This window comes from Cicer arietinum, chromosome 2, assembly GCF_000331145.2.
Source record: "Cicer arietinum cultivar CDC Frontier isolate Library 1 chromosome 2, Cicar.CDCFrontier_v2.0, whole genome shotgun sequence".
NCBI classification, from domain to species: Eukaryota; Viridiplantae; Streptophyta; class Magnoliopsida; order Fabales; family Fabaceae; genus Cicer; species Cicer arietinum.
Window position 1 is genome coordinate 38,791,781 of NC_021161.2, and position 20,714 is coordinate 38,812,494.

General features: G+C 30.9%; 2 protein-coding genes across 2 annotated transcripts; both read left to right on the forward strand.

Moving 5' to 3' along the window:
* Positions 1 to 1,073: 1,073 nt before the first annotated feature.
* LOC140919442 (uncharacterized) lies at positions 1,074 to 2,045 on the forward strand. The gene is made up of 2 exons (XM_073365456.1): positions 1,074 to 1,185; positions 1,711 to 2,045. Exons 1-2 carry the CDS (start codon positions 1,074 to 1,076, stop codon positions 2,043 to 2,045), a joined length of 447 nt encoding a protein of 148 aa, XP_073221557.1.
* Positions 2,046 to 11,585: 9,540 nt separating this feature from the next.
* LOC101514417 (uncharacterized) lies at positions 11,586 to 19,704 on the forward strand. The gene is made up of 11 exons (XM_004490496.4): positions 11,586 to 12,078; positions 14,206 to 14,249; positions 14,592 to 14,697; positions 15,043 to 15,169; positions 15,297 to 15,682; positions 15,786 to 15,968; positions 16,298 to 16,688; positions 17,235 to 17,535; positions 17,629 to 17,790; positions 17,937 to 18,425; positions 18,934 to 19,704. Exons 1-11 carry the CDS (start codon positions 11,913 to 11,915, stop codon positions 19,225 to 19,227), a joined length of 2,649 nt encoding a protein of 882 aa, XP_004490553.1. The 5' UTR covers positions 11,586 to 11,912; the 3' UTR covers positions 19,228 to 19,704.
* The last annotated feature ends 1,010 nt before the right edge of the window (positions 19,705 to 20,714 follow it).

Consider the following 20,714-nt stretch of genomic DNA (forward strand, 5'->3'; position numbering starts at 1 on the left):
TTCATATACTTGCATATATATATATATTAATAAAATATTATATATATATATATATATATATATATATATATATATATATATATATATTAGATATAGTTACATTAGTAGACTTAGTCAATTTTATTTAGTAGACTTAGTCAATTTTATTTGTTTCAGTTTGTTAGTAAGAGTAACATTTCAGTTAGATTAGTTACATATTTTTTTTTTTGTAATTTTTCATATATAAATAACTTGTATTGAATCATTATAATTTTAACGAGAATAGAGGTACTTCAGTAATTTGTCATGTGTTTATCATAATAGTAACATGGTATCAGATGACAAAAGTCATTAAAATCATTTTCTTCCTCATTCATTCGTATATCTTCATCTTCTCCGTTTTAGGGTTCTAAACTGAATCTTTTTCCCTAGCTGAAGAACCAACACCCACAAATCCTCCAACCAAACACGATTTTCCTCCTCAAGACCCAACTCTTTGTTGTAGCTAAAATATCACTAGAAGAGGGGTGGGTGGGTTGAATAGAGATATTGCTGTTTAAAAAATTTCTCACGTGTTTTGAATAATTATCCTTTTTGAGAGGATGTGAATCCGAGGATAGAAATTTAAACCTTTAAATTGAAGCTGAGTAAAAGAAAGAGAAAATATAGGAAATGACACACACAACTTTTATACTGGTTCACCCAATGAATGTCTATGTTCAGTCCTCACACACTTGTGAGTATTTACTAATGATCAAACTGGTTAACCTCTCACAGAGGTTGATTACACTTTGTGTATTCTTTAGCCTTACCAAGCTTACAACCTTGTTTCTTACAAGTTTCAACTATTTCCAAGTGTAACTCACGTGGAAATTACAAAGTGATATGAGTATGATATTTCTCTTTTCTTAAACACTTTCTAAAAATATATTTCAAAAATCTAGTGTAGGATTATAGAAAGTATAAAGAGAGGATATAAATTGCTCTTGATAGCTTTAAGATACTTGTTCTTTTTGTGCAATGTTATTGTGTATTAATGATAAAGAGCATATTATCTTTTATAGAGATTTTGAGATGCTCTTTCCAAGTCATAAATGTTTTATGACCGTTGGGGTCTTCAATCAAAAAGTCTAAGGTATTTCCTCATATTTACGGGATTGCCATCCAGTTGTCCTTGGACTGGTTTAGTCCATCCTCTTGCACGAGGTTCAAAACTCCTAGGAACTTGGACATGAGTTGTCCTTTTCTTTTTCCTTTCTTCGAGACATGTAATGGCTACATCTTTGTGTTGTTATCTACTGTCTTTTTGTAGGTTGATGTTGGGTCATTTTCAGCATGTGAGAGAGATGTGTTGGGTCACTTTCAATGATGTTGACCATAGATCCACCCTCTAACCTAGTATAATATGTCCTTGTACCTATTCAATCTTCCATCTGACTTATTTATTTCAAATGCTTTATTTATTCATTCTTTAATACTGATTTGTCTTCTCTTTATGAATTAAAAACTTTATTTCAGTGAGGATGAGTATTTTGTAACTTTGAAGGTTCATCCTCTTAGGAGTTCATCCTCTTATATGCCTATCCTCCATATTTGAATCAAATTTTTCTCTTTTTTATCTTAATGATTAATAACCTGTTTTCTTATATGAATTCACTCAAAAGCACAAATTAGTCATTAACCACAATCATAATCTTTTAAATAATTTTGTTATCATTAAAACTATTTAAGAGAGATTATGTCTCAACACTCTTAATCCTCGAAATCCTTATTACCTTCATCTTGACGAAAACCCTGGCTCTGTTCTCGTCACACCGTCGTTGAACGACAATAACTACCATAATTGGAGAAAATGCATGAAACGTGAATTATCATCCAAGAACAAGCTTTCTTTCATTAATGGTTCCCTTCCTCGACCTTCTTCCACCGATCCAGATTTTGAATCGTGCGATCGTTGCAATAATATGGTTCTCTCATGGATTACACGAACCCTAGCTCATCACATCGCACAGAGCGCCATTTGTTTTGACAACGCCACTGACTTGTGGAACGACCTTCAAGAATGATTCACCAAGGGAAACCATTTTAGGGTTTTCGATTTGCTCAAAGATTTGCATTCTGTCAAACAAGGTGGTCGCACTCTCTCTGCTTACTTTACTGATTTGAAAATATTATGGGATGAGTTGGAATTTCTACACCTCATCCCTATTTATTTTTGGTCCACTTGTTGTTCTTGTTCACTAAACACCTTTGTGGCTACGTACACACACAATGAAGACATCATCTACTTCTTAAAGGGCCTCAATGATAACTACAAGAACTCAAATAGTAATCATGGACCCGTTACCCTCCTTAAGCAAAGCATATTCACTTATGGTTCAACAAGATCCTTCCTCCTATCCCAACCAACAAGACTTAACTTCCTTTACCATTAGTTCGGTAATTCTTCACACACGAAATCTTCCTTTACTCAAGGAAAGGGGAGAGGTCGTGGTTAATCACAACATAATATGGTTTGCACTCATTGCAAAAAGACCAATCATATGGTAGGTATGTGTTGTTTCAACCATGGATTCCCCCTAGATTACAAATCTTCTTTACAACAGCCTTCAGAGACTTTTGATATCAAGAAATCTCAACCTACACACAATCTTGATGCTGATATTTCACCTCTTACACGTGAAGATTATCAATAAATAGTTTCACTACTTAAAGCTCCTAAGTTAACTTCCTTAAATTCTATTTCAACCAACAAGGAGAATAGTCTTGCTCCTTACACTCAAATTGTTTCAAGTATCTCCAAATCAGGTACATATAACTCCTCTCTCAATTTTTGGATTTTAGATTTTGGTGCTTCTGACCATGTTTTCCCTAATATTTATTGCTTTAGCATTATTCAATCTATTAAACATGTCTCTGTTTTGTTTCCTAATGGCATGAATTTGTTTGCACATTTTTCTGGCACCATTTTCTTTACACAAACATTTTTTTAATTAATGTTTTATTCATTCCTCAATTTAGATTTAGCCTAATTTATATCTCTAAATTGAGTATAAATCTCAATTGTCAGTTGGTTTTCTCACATGATTTTTGTGCGATTCAGGATATGGTTACCAAGAAGATGATTGGAAATGTGGAGTTTCATAATAAACTCTACATCCTTAATCACTCCCCTTATAGGCATTATTTCCCTAATAGCTTTCATACTATTTCAGACCCTAAATTTGCCAATAATGTAAATATTGTTTCTTGTAATTCTTTTGATCTTTGGCACTTTCGATTAGGCAACCCATATTTTATTATTTCCAGCACCATGTCTAAATATTTTCCTTACATTTCTATTATAAAAGATTTAGTTTGCAACTCTTGTCATTTGGCTAAACAATGTAAATTGCCTTTTTCTTCTAGTACTACTAAATCTTTACATTCCTTTGACCTTGTATATATGGATATATGGGGTCCTCTTAATAAAATTTATTTTAGAAGGTTTTTCTTATTTTGTTTCCATTGTAGATGATTTTACGCGACACACATGGGTTTTCTTATGAAGACTAAATCTGAAACAAGAACCTATATTAAGGATTTTATTTCTTATGTTTTCAATCAATTTTCATGTACCATCAAAACTATTAGAAGTGATAATGGCTTAGAATTTCTCATACGTGAGTTTTATTCTTCATTAGGTATTATTCACCATACTTCATGTGATGAAACTCCTGAACAAAACTTTATTATTGAACACAAATATTGACATATCTTAAACGTAATACGTGATCTTTTATTCCATGCTCATTTGCCTAAATGCTTTTGGTATCATACTTTAAAACATGATGTTTACATCATTAGTCGGATTTGCACCCCTGCATTGAATCTTAAAACTCCTTATGAAATGGTATACAATATTCCCCCAACATTTACTAAATTAAAGTTTTTTGGTTGCTTGGCATATGCTGCTACTTTAACTAATGCCCGCACCAAATTAGACGCATGTGCAAGACAATGCATTTTCTTTGGTCTTAAGATTGGCACAAAAGGTTATATTTTATTTGATTTACATACTCGTGCTACATTTATATCTAGAAATGTTATCTTTTATGAATTTGTTTTTCCTTATCCTTAAAATCATGCTTCTGCCACTGTTTTAGATCACGACACTAACATTGATGATGTCCTTATTTTTTATAATTCTGTTGTGATGAATCCCCTGCCCCATAATTCCAATTATGCTACTACTTTGCATCCTGATGTTTGCCATGTTGTTCCCCCTTCTCATGATTCTCCTTGCATAAATGATTATATTCTTCATCATACTACTCTTGACAATGATTCTTTAAGTACATCAAGACTAATGTTGCCCTGCATTCTGCTAGGCTAATGTTGCTTTGCATTCTACTAGGCATCGTCAATGCTAATGCCGTTCTGCATCCTGATGTTTTCCATGTTGCTCTGCATTCTAATAGGCATCGTCACCCTCTGCATACTTAAATGATTTTCAATGTAATGATGTTTTGCATCATGATAATCTGCCCCCATTACATTCCTTATCTATTGTTTTATCTTATCATAAATTTTATCCATCTCACTTTAAGTACATCAATGCTATCACAATTAGTCACGAGTCATCTCATTAAAAGCATGCTATTAAACATGATGTATTGATTAAAGCCATGGAGGCTGAACTAGATACTTTAAATAATAACAAGACTCGGGTGATAACTGAGTTACCATAAGACAACAAGCCCATTGGTTGCAAATGGGTATATAAAATCAAACACAAATCTGATGGCAACATTGAAAGGTATAAGGCTCGATTAGTTGTCAAGGGTTTTAATCAAATTGAAGTTATAGACTATTTTGACATTTATTCTCCGGTTGCCAAACTAACCACTATAAGATTACTATTTGCCTTAGCTTCTTCCAATAAATGGTTTTTACATCAATTAGATGTGCATAATGCCTTCTTACATGGGGACTTTGATGAGGAGGTTTATATAAACCTATCTTCGGGTATGTCCACTACTCATCCAAACCATGTAGGTAAACTTTTAAAATCGCTTTATGGACTTAAACAATCTAGTAGACAATGGTTTGCTAAATTTTCCACTGCCTTACTTTCTAAATGATATATTCAATCTTCCTTCGATAACTCTTTATTCATTAAAAGTATGGGTGTTCAAAAAAACCAAAAACCGAACCAAACTGCAGAATTGAACTGAACCGAATTGTTTTTGAACTGAACTGATTTATAAAAATTAAGAACCTAACTATTTTCAAACTGATTTTTTAAAACTAGAACTGAACCGAACCGACTTTCTGTTCAAAAAAACTGAATCAAATCGGTTTTTATTACTAAAAACTTGAACCGAAATTATTTTTTTAGAAGTAATTAGGGGTAATTATGTAAAATTTGGCCTATATAAACAAAAAAAACTAAGTTAAACTTGTATGGTTTGGTTCAAAATAATAAACCAGTTCACCAATTTATAAAACAGTTCGGTTCAGTTTTTTTGCTGAAAACTGGTTCAGTTCGGTTTTTTAAATTGAAAACCAGTTTGGTTCAATTTTCAAACGGTTCTAGTTCAGAAGTGAACTTTGCCCACTGCTAATTTAAAGAGTTCATCAATCTTTCATTGCCCCTCCTTATTTATTTTGATGATGTTATTATTGCAGATAATGACATCAACGAATGCACATATATTAAATCATTCATCAACTTCAAATTCAAGATAAAGGACCTAAGGGTCTTTTAGTACTTCCTTGGTTTGGAAGTATCAAGATTTAAGCTAGGAATCCACATTTGCCAATGAAAATATGTTCTGGATTTACTGCACAATGTTGGCCTACTCGCTCTAAAGCAACTTCTACACCTATTTTAAAGGACACCAGACTCACTTCCACTACTGAAACCCCAATTTTCTATCTTTCTTCATAGTGACGCCTAGTGGGACAACTCATCTACCTTACAAACACAAAATCAAATATTACTTTTTCAGCTCAACAATTAAGCCAAGATATGTGTTCTCCAACTGACACTCATCTTGAAGCTGCCATACGTGTACTCAAATATCTCAAATCATCACATGTGAGTGGTATTTTTATGTCTGCTTCTTCTTGCATTCAACCCAAAGCATTCTCTAATTCTGATTGGGAAAATATTGAACCACCTCAATTTCATATTTAGCCACATATACATTGTCAAGTCTAAAATCATTCCCTTACGGTATATGATTTCTCTTATGCATTATTATATTATTATATAGACACAATTGTTCATTCGATCCCTTAACTTAATTTCAGATAACGTTTCAGTCATTTATCTTCTTCTTTTTTTTGATTTGTTCATTTATTTAATTTTATTACAAAATTCGAAAATATAAAAAATAAAAATATGAGCTTATTTGAATATTTGAGTTGTAAATTTGATAAAATTTGTATTATACTGAAGATGATAATTAATTTTATGAGTTTTATTTAAAAATTTTGATGAATTTTTGTAAAAAAGTGATAACATTGTTAATATTTTAAAACATAAAAGATCAAATTGTTTACTTAACATTAAATAAAGGACCAAATCGAGAAGAAGAAAAAAAGCTAAAAGACTGAACTGTTATTTGAAATTAAGTTCAGAGACCGTAGGAGCAATTATGTCATCTACATATTTTTTTTCTACTATACATTTAGGGATATCAACGAGGTGAGGCGAGTACGCGTAGCAGTCCCTCGTTATCCATTTAATTATATAAAAATAGTATTTATATTTGTCCCGTACTCGCGTGACGAGTTTTTGACACATATTATCTATTCATGAGTTTCCATAGATACCCACATATTTATTAAGTTACTAAAATATTTTTCAATATAATAAAAAATAAAATTCTACGCAATTTTTTTTGTTCATATAAGAAAAATAAGTATTTTTTTATAAATTTATGTTATCATTTATTTATTAGCTTATGAAAGTGGGTTTAAGAGAGACAATTTGTGTTGAGTGTTTGGGATTGAAGATTTTTTTTTTTTAAGATTTTGTATTTAAACTAAATATAAACACGAGGACAATTATTTATATTTGTTGCGGATATGGATATTTGCGCTAACGGATAACTAACTGCGTGTTTTCTCCCTGTTAAATATCGAGTAATCTAATTATTTGTTTATTTTATCAACGTGTAATTAATCTAATAATAATAATAATAATAATAATAATAATAATAATAATAATAATAATAATAATAATAATTATTATTATTATTATTATTATAAAGCAGTATAAAAAGTTGTGCGAAAATTCTAAATAACAAATTATCATTTTTATGTCTAAAATTTGATAATGGTTAAAAATGAGGAAGACAATTTTTTTTTTTTTTTTTTTTGTAGTTATTTTTCGAGAAGATAGTTATTTATTTCTTAGTTATATCTTTTATCATAATATATATATATTTTGTAGTTATTTCTTTATTTCTTTTGTTAAACTTACCTGTTTATTCAAATATTGATGTGACAAAAATTAAGTTAGGATAAATTTTATATTTTCGATAATTGTTTCTTTTATTGGTTTTGATGGTAATTATTTTTTGATAGGATTGTTCTCTCCTTTTTTTTCTTTCTTATTAAGGTAGTTATATTTTTTTGTAAAAAAAATGTAGTTATTTTTTCATTGGCAGTTATTTATTAAAATTACTTGTTTACCCACAAATAATGATACAAAAAATTAAATGAAGATAAACTTGTATTTTCATAGTCTTTTATTTTCTTATATGTAGTTATTTTTTTCTCTCTATTGCTAAATTTATATGTTTACTCAAATAATAATTCGAAAAAAATTTAAATTAGGATAAATTTGTATTTTTGATAGTTGTTTCTTTTATTGATTTTTATGGTAGTTATTTTCTTGATAAGATAGTTTTTTTTTTTTTTTCTTATTAAGATAGTTATATTTTTTTGTTAAAAAAATGTAGTTATATTTCATTTTTGGTAGTTATTTATTAAAATTAGTTGTTTACCAACAAATAATGATCTGACAGACAATTAAATGAGAATAAACTTGTATATTTTATAGTTCTTTATTTTCTTATTAGATAAAAGATTATAATATACTAATTATAATTTTTAATACAAATCCTACACTGACCAATTATTTAATAGATGGACATTCAAAAATCAATTAGTTAAAATTAAATATATTTTATTAGTAGTGTGTGTCTTAAATATTTTTTATACATTTTTGAAGAAAATGACAATACACTAATTATAATTTATTCATATACAATACATGAGAGTAATATTTATCGTTGAACAATTAGTTAAAAGAGTATTTTTCATGAATTAATTAGTTTAAAGTGAAATATTTATTTTAGCAATAGTTTGCATCTTTAATTTCTCCTAGATGAAAAATTAAAAAAATATTGTATATATAATTTTCTATACACAAATAAATGTTTGTCACTAGTCAACTAGTTAAAATATGATCTTTTAGAAATCAATTAGTTAAAATAAAAATATGTATTTTGTTTCTAGCATGTCCCTTGAATGTCATATGAATAAAATTTGAAGAAAACCGTAATACACAAAATATAATTTATTACATTAACCATATACATGATAAATATATGTCATTCATTAATTAGTTAGAAGATGACATCTCACGAATCAAGTAGTTAAAATAAACTATTATTTCATTACCATCATATGTTTTTCATGACTTTTAGGTAAAATTTTGATGAAAACTATAAAATACTATATAAATCATATGTACGAGACACATTAAAATGTTAACGATAATGTGTCAAATAATTAAAAGAATAATGTATATTTGATTATTCGTGAGTGTTATGAATATCTTTTAGATAAAAGTGTGAGATAAATTGTAATATATTACATCCAAACTTTTGGTTGACCTTTTGACTTATATGCATGTATTTATTTATTTACTGAAAATAGATATTTATTCATTCAAATGGATAAATACATCGAAAAGATATTGATATTATTAAGTTAGACATTATATCTCGAATTCGAATTTGAGACTTCACAAATTCAAAAAGTACATTGAAAACAACACAAAGTCAAAATTGTTAAAATTAAAAAATATGAATTTGCGGACAAACTCATAACATCCAGGGAAAAATCATAAAATGGAAAAATCAAAGGGTCTACAAATGTGACAGATCAAAGTGTCCGGATACCCATGCCTTCAAATTAACGACATCAATATCATTGATTGAATATGTAATAAATTGATAAACCAAACACCATACAAAAATAAAAAAACCAAACACTTTGTATCAAGACAACAAATAAGAAAAAGTGAAAATAAAACAAATATATGCACAATTCATTTATTTAGATTACAAAAATATTTTGAAGAAATGATTTTGGACAAAAAAAATACCCAAAACCACTACTCTATGGTGGAAGAAAAAGAAGAGTTAGAGAAAAGATTTAGAGGAGCAAGAACTTAAATATATGTATTTGGATCAAATAAATAATTTTTTTCTTATATTTAAATATGAAATATAAAAGTTGTTTAATTTTTTTATTTGTTTTTAATTTATTGTGTGAAATTGGGTCACCATAAATTTTTTTGAATCAAAGGCCACCTAGATAATGAGCCAATTATTTTGATTATCAATAATATTAATTAATCCTTAAAGGCAACTATTGTTGTTGTTAAGCAAATCTATAAAAAAATTTAAATTTCTTTCTAAATAAAGAAAGATAGCGAATGGTTACAATGTATTGGAGTATCTCTGTTTTGGTTGAAAACTACTAAAACAATTTGATTTGGAGCATTTTTACAATACATTATAGCAAGTGAACTCAACGAAGTTGATATAGTAAAGTTCAAATACACGATGATAAGATATTGCAATTATGTAATTTTTTGTGTTTGAGTTTGATCGTGACAAATAACTTCTTGATGGTTAAATTTTTTGTTTATATAATAGAAAAGAACTACTTGATTGTTATTGTGTGCAAATTATTTTATTGTTTACACAAAGACAAAAAAGGACAAATAGTTGTATGAACATGCAATGAGTCAAAAACGTCAACTGAGGAACTTGACATAGAGGTAAATTAATATGAATTTATCTATAATTTTTTAGTAGTGATAACATACATATTTGTATTATTTTTAAGCATATAATAATTCTTTTATCATAATTTAATTTGATATGTTTGTGGTTTTTTCTTCTACCACTAAACAATATAGTATTTATCATGATGTAAATACCACAATAGTGATGCAAATTATTTTTCAAGACCCCAAAAACAATAAAATGGATGAAAAATCTAGATAATTGTGTCTCTTTTCAAAATTTTATGCATTATTATCGAACCAATTTAACTTTTAATTTGTGACAACTATATCAACTTTGCATTAATCTTACCAATTTAATGTATTGAGAAATTGAAGTTTATAATTTATATCTAAAAATTCATTTAATATTATTGAATATAGATATTTTTATATCTTATACTTTAATTATAGTATAAAATATAATATGTTAATATATAATAAAATATATGATCTAGTTAGTATATATATATATATATATATAAAAGAATTTAATTTATATATGACATCAATGTTAACATATTTTATAATATCAATTAATTACAATTGTTAGATCATTAATAATCTTTGAGTTTTGTTATTATTATTTATAAAGTCATCCATACAATTGATTATAATTATCAATTTGCATAAAGTATTTTACATTAATAATAAATACAAATTAAACTCTTAATATAATATTTTTGTAGATAAAAAAAAAATAAAACTATATTTTAATTTTCATATATTGATATAGTAAAAAAAATTATATAATCAATAAATTATAACGACTCCTATAAATAATTTTATAAATAGTTATAATAAACGTTAAATATTATTAATTGACTAATATAAATTATTATTTTTTTATATTGAAAATTAAATTAAAAAACATATTACATTTGAATAATTTGATCTAATCAAAAGCTTATGTTGGAAAATGTGAGATCAATACTAGACTGCTTGACAAGAAAACTGTAATGTCAATGATAATCAACAACCGTGACTTGTAAGAAAGCACATGTATTTTTTTAGTATTTATTAAAATACATATTTTTACTCAATTTATTAAAATACATGGACAATATCCATATATAATTGCAAATAATTAAATGTATGTGTAACCGTCTGGATATAGTATTAAATTTCAATTCAATTTCTCATTATCCAATTTCAAAAAATCATAGCATGATAGCTGCAGTAAAAACAAAAGAAAAATCACAGCAGCAATTTTTTTTTCACAGAACAATTTATTATCATCATTATTATTTTATTCTAGAACAATATTTTTTACTCTCTTAAAAATTGGTAATAAAGGAGTATTATTGGAATTTTATTACATAATAATAATAATAATGTAAATTTTTTTATTCTAGAACAATATTTTTTACTCTATCTTAAAATTGGCAATAAAGGATCATGGTAGGAATTTAATTTAACAATAATAAAAATAATACTATTTAACTAAAAAAGGAAAAAAGAAAAACTCAAAAGGAAGGAAAAGAAAAAAAACAAACAGAAACAAAAGAGAGAGCCAAGACACACAAAAAACACAGCACACATAAAACACAACACACATAAAACACACACACTTTTTGGTTTTGGTTTTGGTTTCTCTCTTCTCTCTCTCTTTTCCCCCATTTTCTACTTGTGTGAGAATTGAGATTGAGATAGAATAGATCAATTCATTCAAACCCAAATTTTTCATTCAACTTTTTATGTTTATTTAATTTAATCACTTTTTTTTTTAATTATTGTCACCAATTAATTAATAATTCACTGACCCTTTTGCTCTTTGTTCCAAATCCTTAAATTTTCTTCATTGCCCATTATTTATCTCTCATAAAGTTTGCGACTTTTTTTTGTGTGTTTTTGAAAGATGAGTGGTGGTGGGTTTAGGGCTTCCTCAATTCCCAACAGTGTGAGGAAGACGATCCAGAACATTAGGGAAATTACTGGGAATCATAGTGATGAAGATATCTATGCAATGCTTAAGGAATGTTCTATGGATCCTAATGAAACCGCTCAAAAGCTCCTTCTTCAGGGTATCATTTATTCTCTCTCTCTCTCTCTCTCTCTCTCTCTCACTCACTGTTTCTGCTCTTTGAGTTATACCCTTGATTTGATCTTGATCTTAATACTTGTTGTGATGTGATCCATGTGTTTTCTCATCAGGGTTTGGTTTTGCTTTCTTTGCTTTGTTTTGAATTTGATTTTGTTAGAGGGTGGAAGTAGGGTTGAATGATTGTGGTTATTGTTATAATGACTATTTACTGTTGATACACTTTTGTTAGGCTAAGATTGGAATTATTTTTAATACCCCTTTTGGTTTTTGAGAGCATTTGTGTAGCTTGGATTAATTAAAGTTTAGGTTTTTTGGATGGAATTTTGAATTTATGAGAGTATCTATTTTCTTACACTGGTTGATTTGTTTAAGTGGTGGACTTTGCTCATTGTGTTTACATGGTTCATTAGGTAATTGTTTCAGTATAATTATATAAATAATTAGGCTAAATTCGAAGTTAATAGTGGTGTAGCAGATAGGTGTTTAACGGGTCGGTTTCGTTTCGAGGAGAAGAAAATTCAAACCGATAAAAAATGGCCAGTTCGGTCTTTCCAATTTTCTTCACAAAACCCTAAACTAAGCAAGCTGATGAAGAGCGTGTTGGTTGAGTTCAACTTGATAAGCTATATTCCAAAATTTTAAAATCTAAAAAATTTAATGGTTGCACTGTGGACACAACACAATAGAGTGACGGTGGCAAGCACAACAGAGGATGGAGTTGGCCACAAAAAAATGATGCACATGGTGGTGTACATGAAGGCGTTTTTGGGCAGTGGTGGTTGCATCTGATAGTGCCTGCATGTTGTCTAGACTGGAGGTGGAGCCCTAGATTTGAAATTCGAGAATGTTATATGTTGTTCTGCAATCTTTCAAACTTCAACTTCCCTTAAGTGACTAAGTGATAACACAACATTGTAAGTAAAATAAAATAAAAAAATATTGATTTTGTTCAATGCTCGTGATCAACTTTGAATGTCATGAACCTGATACCCGAACCAAGGTTGGGTTGGTTTGCGGCTTTGACCCAAACACGATTAAAAATTGAACCAACACAATTGGTTTGGATTGGGTTTTCTGGTTGAACCAAACCCAAATAGCAGATAACATGGCAAAGCTACAATAAAAAGAACAATGGAATAAAAACACTTCAAATTTTTTTAACCGAGTACTTAGTTTATGATCCTATTTGTTGTATGATTTTATACCAATTGGAAGAAAGTAGTATAGTACAAGGGATTGAATATGATATAATAGAGAAGAAAAGTACAGGAGTTGCTTGGAAAAAGGTAAGCAAGGGTAACTAATTGATCATGAGAATAACAGTTAAAACTAAAATCATATTTAACATAGTTATTACAAACTCGGATGACTGACAACAGCTGATAAGGTATGAACAGGAAGAGAGATAGATCTTTTGAAAAAGGGGAATTAGTGTGGAGAGTGGAGGTAACTGCATTACGAAGCTGTAGGTGACCTTACTTTATCGGTTGAAGGAGAAAGAGTTGCATGAATACGAGATTTACCTTGTTGTATGCTGTACTGAATGAAGGGTTGAATGCTAGAGCCAGGTTGAAGGGCCATGCTGCTGCATTATTGCATGTAGCAGTATCCTTGAGATTTTCTGATGTTGTAACAAGCATTTGATTCCAATGGAATAATCTATTGGTGCATGAAGTTTGAAGTTCTATTGCGCACCAATATTTTTGTGACATTTTGATTAACATCTTGCTACTTTTCTGTTCCTCCTATTTGGGTGAATTTAAATCAATGAGTTTTTGCTCCAAACTATTAGTTGTCAGTTTTAACTTTTATGCATGGTTAATTTTACATGCATTTGAGTGGCCTTAATTGTGTTGTCAGATGCTCGTTGATAATCATTTTCATTATCTTCTAACTGTTCCCCCTTTTGAGTTATTGATGGATTATTAAGTACCATGTTCTCATTGTTTTTGCACATAAGGATCCATTATATTGCCATTTACAAAGGCATTTTGAAGCAGCTTGGGCATTGTATCATCGTTTTCAACTCTAAATGAATTTATGCTCTGTTCTCTATTTTATCGTTCTTGCTACATTGGTGTCTAAACATACATCACTTGTTTTACAGACACATTTCATGAAGTCAAAAGAAAGAGAGACAGAAGAAAGGAGGTAAGATATTTATTGTAAGTGATGAACTTCATTAATGTAATATTAATTGGCTCGGTTGATCATCCCTTGTTTCTTTTGTTCTTATTGTTGACTATGTTTTAGTACATGACATGAGAGATATGCTGGAATTTTGTGTTGTGCGCGCACACACACACACATATATAATATATAAGGGGACTTCTTAGGAGTTCTAAGAAGTTGTGCCACTCGTTTGGTTAATATGTGACATGGCTCTTTATACCAGCTTTTTGCTCTACCTATTTTAAAAATTTGTGCTAATCTCTCAACATAGTTTGCTAATTTTGTTCTTGTTTCTCCTTTCATTTGTTAATGATTTTGCAGAATCTCAACAACAGAGAACATGTGGAACCACGTGGGAGACCTGGCTCCCTCGGACGGGGGCTTAGGGGTGGTCGAGGAAATTTCTCATCTCATAATATATCTCATGGTGAATAACTGTTCTGAACGGCAACATATCTGACTGTTTATTTATTTTCCCCTGTTGGATAAGCCCCTTCTTTTGTTGGCTAAAATTGTTCTTTGCTCCGGCTAGTTCAGGCTGTGTATCAAGAAATTATAGAGTAGATAGATGAATATGATGTAATAGTATCCCCTGGTCGTTTCTGTCTTCATACCAATTGTATTGCGGCATATCTCGAAAGTTTTTACCTGGCTTTTTGCATGCATACCTTGAAGCTTAGTTGAAATATAACAGATTATTACTTAAACATAGATGTAATGTTGGCTAGTCAAATCCCCTAAATTAAGAATATATTTTTGGACCTTCTCTCAGATGCCAGTGGAAGAAAGACTCAGATTGCAGGAAAAGATAATGGAGCTCGCCTAGCTTCTGAGAAAGTTGTGCCAAATTTATCAGCTTCTCAAGAGATAATATCTAAAGGGAAAAGTTCTGGAACAAGGTGACTGCTATATATTATGTAATTTGTCTTGTTTTAACTATGTGCTATTGCTATCTTCTATCTACCAATTTCTGGTAAATATTGTTTAAACTATGTAAGTAACATAACTATACATACGTTTTTTCAGCTCTGCGCCTATTATTGCCAATGGTCCTACAAATGCGGCTTCTGGAACTATTAGTGGTGTGACTCCTCCCCCTTCCTCTGGAGACATAATGGTTCAATCTTCTGGCAATAATAATAATGTGGATAGTGCTTCACCTTCCGATAATTCAAATAAAGTTGCAACGGTCACTTCTGGAACTGGCTCATCGCTTTCTTCCAGTAACCACTCCGGGCTTGGGCCAGCATCTTCAGCGGCTGCTTACTTCTCTTCTTCTGATCCGGTACTGGTTCCATCTGATAATTCATGGTTTCCTGGTGCTGTTAGTGCAATTAGACGCGAAGTGGGAAATCAACCCTCTCTTGGGGAAATAAATGCTGTTAACTCTGTCAAGAACAAATTAACTACTGGTTAGAATGTTTGACATTATCTTACATACATAATTTATTGTTTTTTAATGTTTTACGATGTTATTAATTAACAATTTTTCCTCCTCCAATAACTGTATGCCAGCTTCTGAGACCGGTAGCTCTACTGTGCATGGAAAGATTCAAGGTAAATCACAAGGAGTGGCCAAGAATCACAGCAATGAGATGCCGTCTCCATCATCATCAGTAACTCATGGCAGCCCTTCAGTTAGTCGCCCTTCCTCTAATTACAATAACCGGTCGCAACAACTAGTTGGCTCTCAGAAAGGTAATCTTCTGCTATTCAACAAGCACAATTTTGTCTTTTGCATAGCCCCTATCTCTTGGTGTTGGTTATTTCCTTGCACTTACTAGTAACTACTTATCTCCTAGATAGCTTATGAAAACAATGTTTAGTTTATATAAAATAGTTTGACTTTATTTTCTCTTTTGTTATAGAAATAGTTTATTCATAAGCACATATGTTATAAATGCTTAATTAGATAGACTGTTTTTGCATACAGGGTCTTGGTCCATGTAGCCAACCCCGTGGCTTATACGTTAGAGGTTGTTAGATTGACTTGCACAAGATATATAATTAGTTTCTGTTTTCAACAGCTGGTTCTAATAAGGAATGGAAGCCAAAGCCGACAACTACATTGAATCAGAATTCTGGACCTGCTAGTGCATCTGAGGCTCCTCCTGTTTCAGCTGAAGTAACTAAGCAGTCACAATCTTCGTCTAATGCCCTTGACATCCAAGAAGCTACTTCAAAACTGCAGAGGAAACTTGAGGAATTTCATATCCCGCAGCGTCAACATGTTATACTTCCAAATCATATCATAGTACCCGATTCTGAGAAGAAAAAGTTTTGCTTTGGAAGTTTGGGAATCAATTTTGGAGTTAATACAACAAGCTATATTAGTGGACCAGATAGTGAAAAGAGTTCCACCCAACTTTCTGAAACGTCTCAGGATATTGAAGAAACTGTGGAGGAGCAGAACTCAAGGTTTGTAATGTTCAAGTATATGCTTTGAGAATCTAGTTTGTGTTTAAGACTTAGAATCTCGTTTTGATTACTTCTATTAAAACTTAGGAAGAATATAAATATAGAAGTGTTTTTGTATGTTAATGAAGAGAATAAACAATTTTTAATGACTAGGTAATATAACTAGCCTATCCTATCAAGGGCAAGGCATAATTTCTATAACTTTCAAGAATTGAATATTTGAGAAATATAGCCAACATTTTTAGAAATTTTGAAAATGTAAAAACACGAATCTTCCTAGTCAGCCTTTCATCTTCTCTCTATAAGAGTTGTACACTATACGAATCTTCTATCTCCTTGTCAGGAACTTATAATGAACACATGTTTTAGAAAATGAAAGCTGAGAATATTTTTAGAAAGTAAACATGCCCTATATTTTCTATTTTCATTTCGTACCACATATATCTGTTGTGTGCAATACCATTGTTTTGTGAAAAACATTTTAACTTAATTCCTTGTGGCTTTCCATTTTGTGTTTATGATGAATTATGTCTTTTAACAAACCAGTCAAAATGGTGCGGTTACGTCTGAGGCAGGAGATTATCCTGACCATCCACAATCACCCGATAACGTACCTGTGAATTTAGAATCCAGCGAGGTTGATGGGTCATCCAGTGCTATTCAGGAGTATAACGAGTCCACCAAGCAAGACACTGTTTTTCCGTCTGAAGGTCATCAGTATCCAGGGGTGCATATTTCTCCAAACTACAGTTATGGTTTTGTGCCCCCAATGTTGGGTACTCAGCTCACGCCATTTGACAATTCTGAGTCTCAGACATGTGACATTTCTCGGATTCCAAGCTTTATTGTGAGCCCTTCCACCACTTGTATGGTTTTTGTTTAGTTTTGTTATGCATTTTTGTTGCTTAAAAGGTTAAGCACGTTTGTTATCTTACTCTAGGTCCATCCTCAATTAGATCCAGCTGGTTATTATGCCCAGTTTTACCGATCAGGTGCTGATAGTGACGGCCGCCTTTCTCCTTTTGCTTCTTCCGGGTCTACTGCTAAGTACAATGGCAATATTGCGGTGCTGCCTACGCCAAATTCTCAATCTCATCAAGAGGTTTGCATCAATATTTTCAGCGACGTGTAATATGGAATGGAAATCCATATTACGATTATAAGCGTTTTATGTGATTTTTACCATTTGGTTGATGCACAAAAATACTGAGTTTATGAAAAATTTAATTCATATATGATGATTTGCAGGGAGGTATCTTGTCCACAGCAGGCCAAACACCGCTTGTGACTCAACCTGCTGGACTGATGCAAAGCTCAATAGCTGTAACTCAGCAGCCCGTCCCCGTCTTCCGACCAGGGGGCGTTCATATACCCCATTACCCACCAAACTACATTCCTTATGGTCACTATTTTTCGCCATTTTACGTCCATCCTACGGCAATCCATCAATTTTTGGGTAATGGTGCGTTTCATCAACAACCTCAGGCCAGCACTGTATATCCACCTCCCCCAGCTGTGGCATCTCCGGCGGGATTGAAATATCCTCCACAATTCAAACCTGTAACAAATGGAGCAAACCCAACTCACCTTGTAATGCCAAATGCTTTTGGAATATATGGCTCCGCTCCATCTGGTTACAATCATAATTCTGCAACAACTGCGGGGAATTCGAATTCTAATGAGGATCTCGGTTCTTCTCAATTCAAGGAAAGTAACGTATACCTCAGCGGACAGCAGGTTTGTAACATTTGTTCCTTTATTTTTTTGAGTTAGTTTAAGAAAAATCACTTTCACCAATTGTTTGTAACAATTTTTTAAAGAATAGTCACTTTTTGAAGTTTTCATCTGTTTGTTACAACTTAAAAAAAATCAGAATCTGAAATAATCTAAAAGCTGCTTTAAATGAAAAGTTGTTTTGAGTAGCTTCTCATAAAAATCATTTTTTTTTATAACTGATTCTTTTAAAAAAAGTGATTTTCATTACAGTGGACAAACACAAAACAACTTCTGTGTTTTTAAAAATCTCTACATTATTGAATGCCAAAATCACTTTTTGTATAATCCATAACAAAACCGACCCTAAGTTTAGCAGATTTAATTCACAACTCCTGCTCCATCAAGATTGTTATGAAAAACCAAATGCCATCATAACTTTTTCTGCTTTACTTGACTGTTGTTTATAATTTTTTTGGTACCAGAAAACTTATGTTTGATGATATAATCATGTTGTTTATTTCCGCTGCAGAGCGAAGGTTCAGCTGTGTGGGTGGCTGCACCTGGCCGAGACATGACTAATTTACCAACTACTTCATTCTACAACCTTCCACCTCAGGGTCAGCATGTGACTTTCGCACCTACTCAGCCTGGCCACACTTTCACGAACATCTATCACCCTGCACAAGCAGTGACAGCTGCAGCAGTCCATCCGCTGTTGCAACAATCTCAGACAATGGCAGGAGCAGTCGATATGGTAGGACCCGGAGGAAATGTTTATCAACAACCTCAGCATACACAGATCAACTGGCCGAACAATTATTAGATGATTGAATCCTATATAAGGAAATTTTTTGGGAAATTCGAAAATATAGTTGGATTTCCGCGAGGAAAAAAAGAGTGGCAATTTGCTACGTTTTGAGTGTAAAAAGCAGGAAAATTTGCCATTATGATCTTCTGATTGGTTGGATTGAGGACATGAAAGGTAGGACACATGTAACCAATATTGACCGTTAAAAAGTTAGATGAGGTAGAAACATATGCAGGACTTCCCTTTTATTTTTTTATTTTTTTAATCCTGCTATTTTGCGTTTTAGCATCAATACCTTTTCATAGTCCTTTCCTTTATTGAGGTCCTTGAATTCTATTAAGATTATTGTTGAGTGATGAGAAATGTTCATTCTTTGTTTTAGTTTTGGGGTTTTATTATAGGGTTTGGAAGGGTTTAGGTTGGTGGGGGAAGCTTTTCTATTGCCCCTTGTGTAAAGTGAATTTTGATAGCTAAGAAAATTAATTTACTTAAGTTGTTGTTTTGCTATGGGCAAAGTGAAAAATGTCTTTCCAATTGTTTTTCAGTTAAATGATGCATTCATCCATTTTGTTAGGTTACCTAGGAATACTTGTGCAATTAATTATAATTTTATTTGTTTCTTGGCTTTTTTATTCCAAATCTCAATCATTTTTGGTCAAACTAGTATTTGAAAATGTCTGTGATGATGTTCTGAGATTGGATTCTACATTTCATCTCTTAGCCATGATGTAAGATGGTATAAGTTGTTTGCACTTTATCATCAATGCACCAACCAAAAGTAGGTGTTTCTTGTTTACTTTCCAAAACTGTTTGACTAATTGATTCTCCTTTGTGTGAATGTTGACAATTGTCTCTACAATGATGAGTCTACAGTGGCTTGAATTTGCACAATTTCCACCCTTGTAATTATCCCAAAGATTACTTAGACATGCTTGTAAGGTGAGGTATTATACAATAAGTTTGAACAAAATATGCAAAATATTAATTTTAGAATGTTTACTTAAGAAAAAAATAGAATGTGAAGTGAGGGAGGATTTTTTTTTCTTTCTTTAAGAATACAATTTAGGTGAGTTAGGTTTTAATGATTACTGGAAATTAAGAAAAATAAAATCTCAAGGCTTACTGAATTATTAATATATTATCTATCAATAAAGTCTTTAATGATTATACACTATCATTATAAATATTTTTACACTGACACCAAATACAAATTGTTGATTGAATCATCATTTGATAATGAAAGTTATAACTATGTAGTGAAATAATGAAACCATAGGTTACCATTTAGGGTCAGTGTAAAATCAGTTCACATTGATAGCATTTTCTTTTCTTCTCAATTTTTTATATTTTTAGTGAGATTTAAACTCACATTCTTTTGGGATTAGTCAAACTTTTACCAATTAAACTAAAATCAAGTGATATAATACTGAGTTATACACATTTAATTTTTTTTCCTAATAATATTAACTATACATATTATTGTTATAGATGGAAATTTTTCT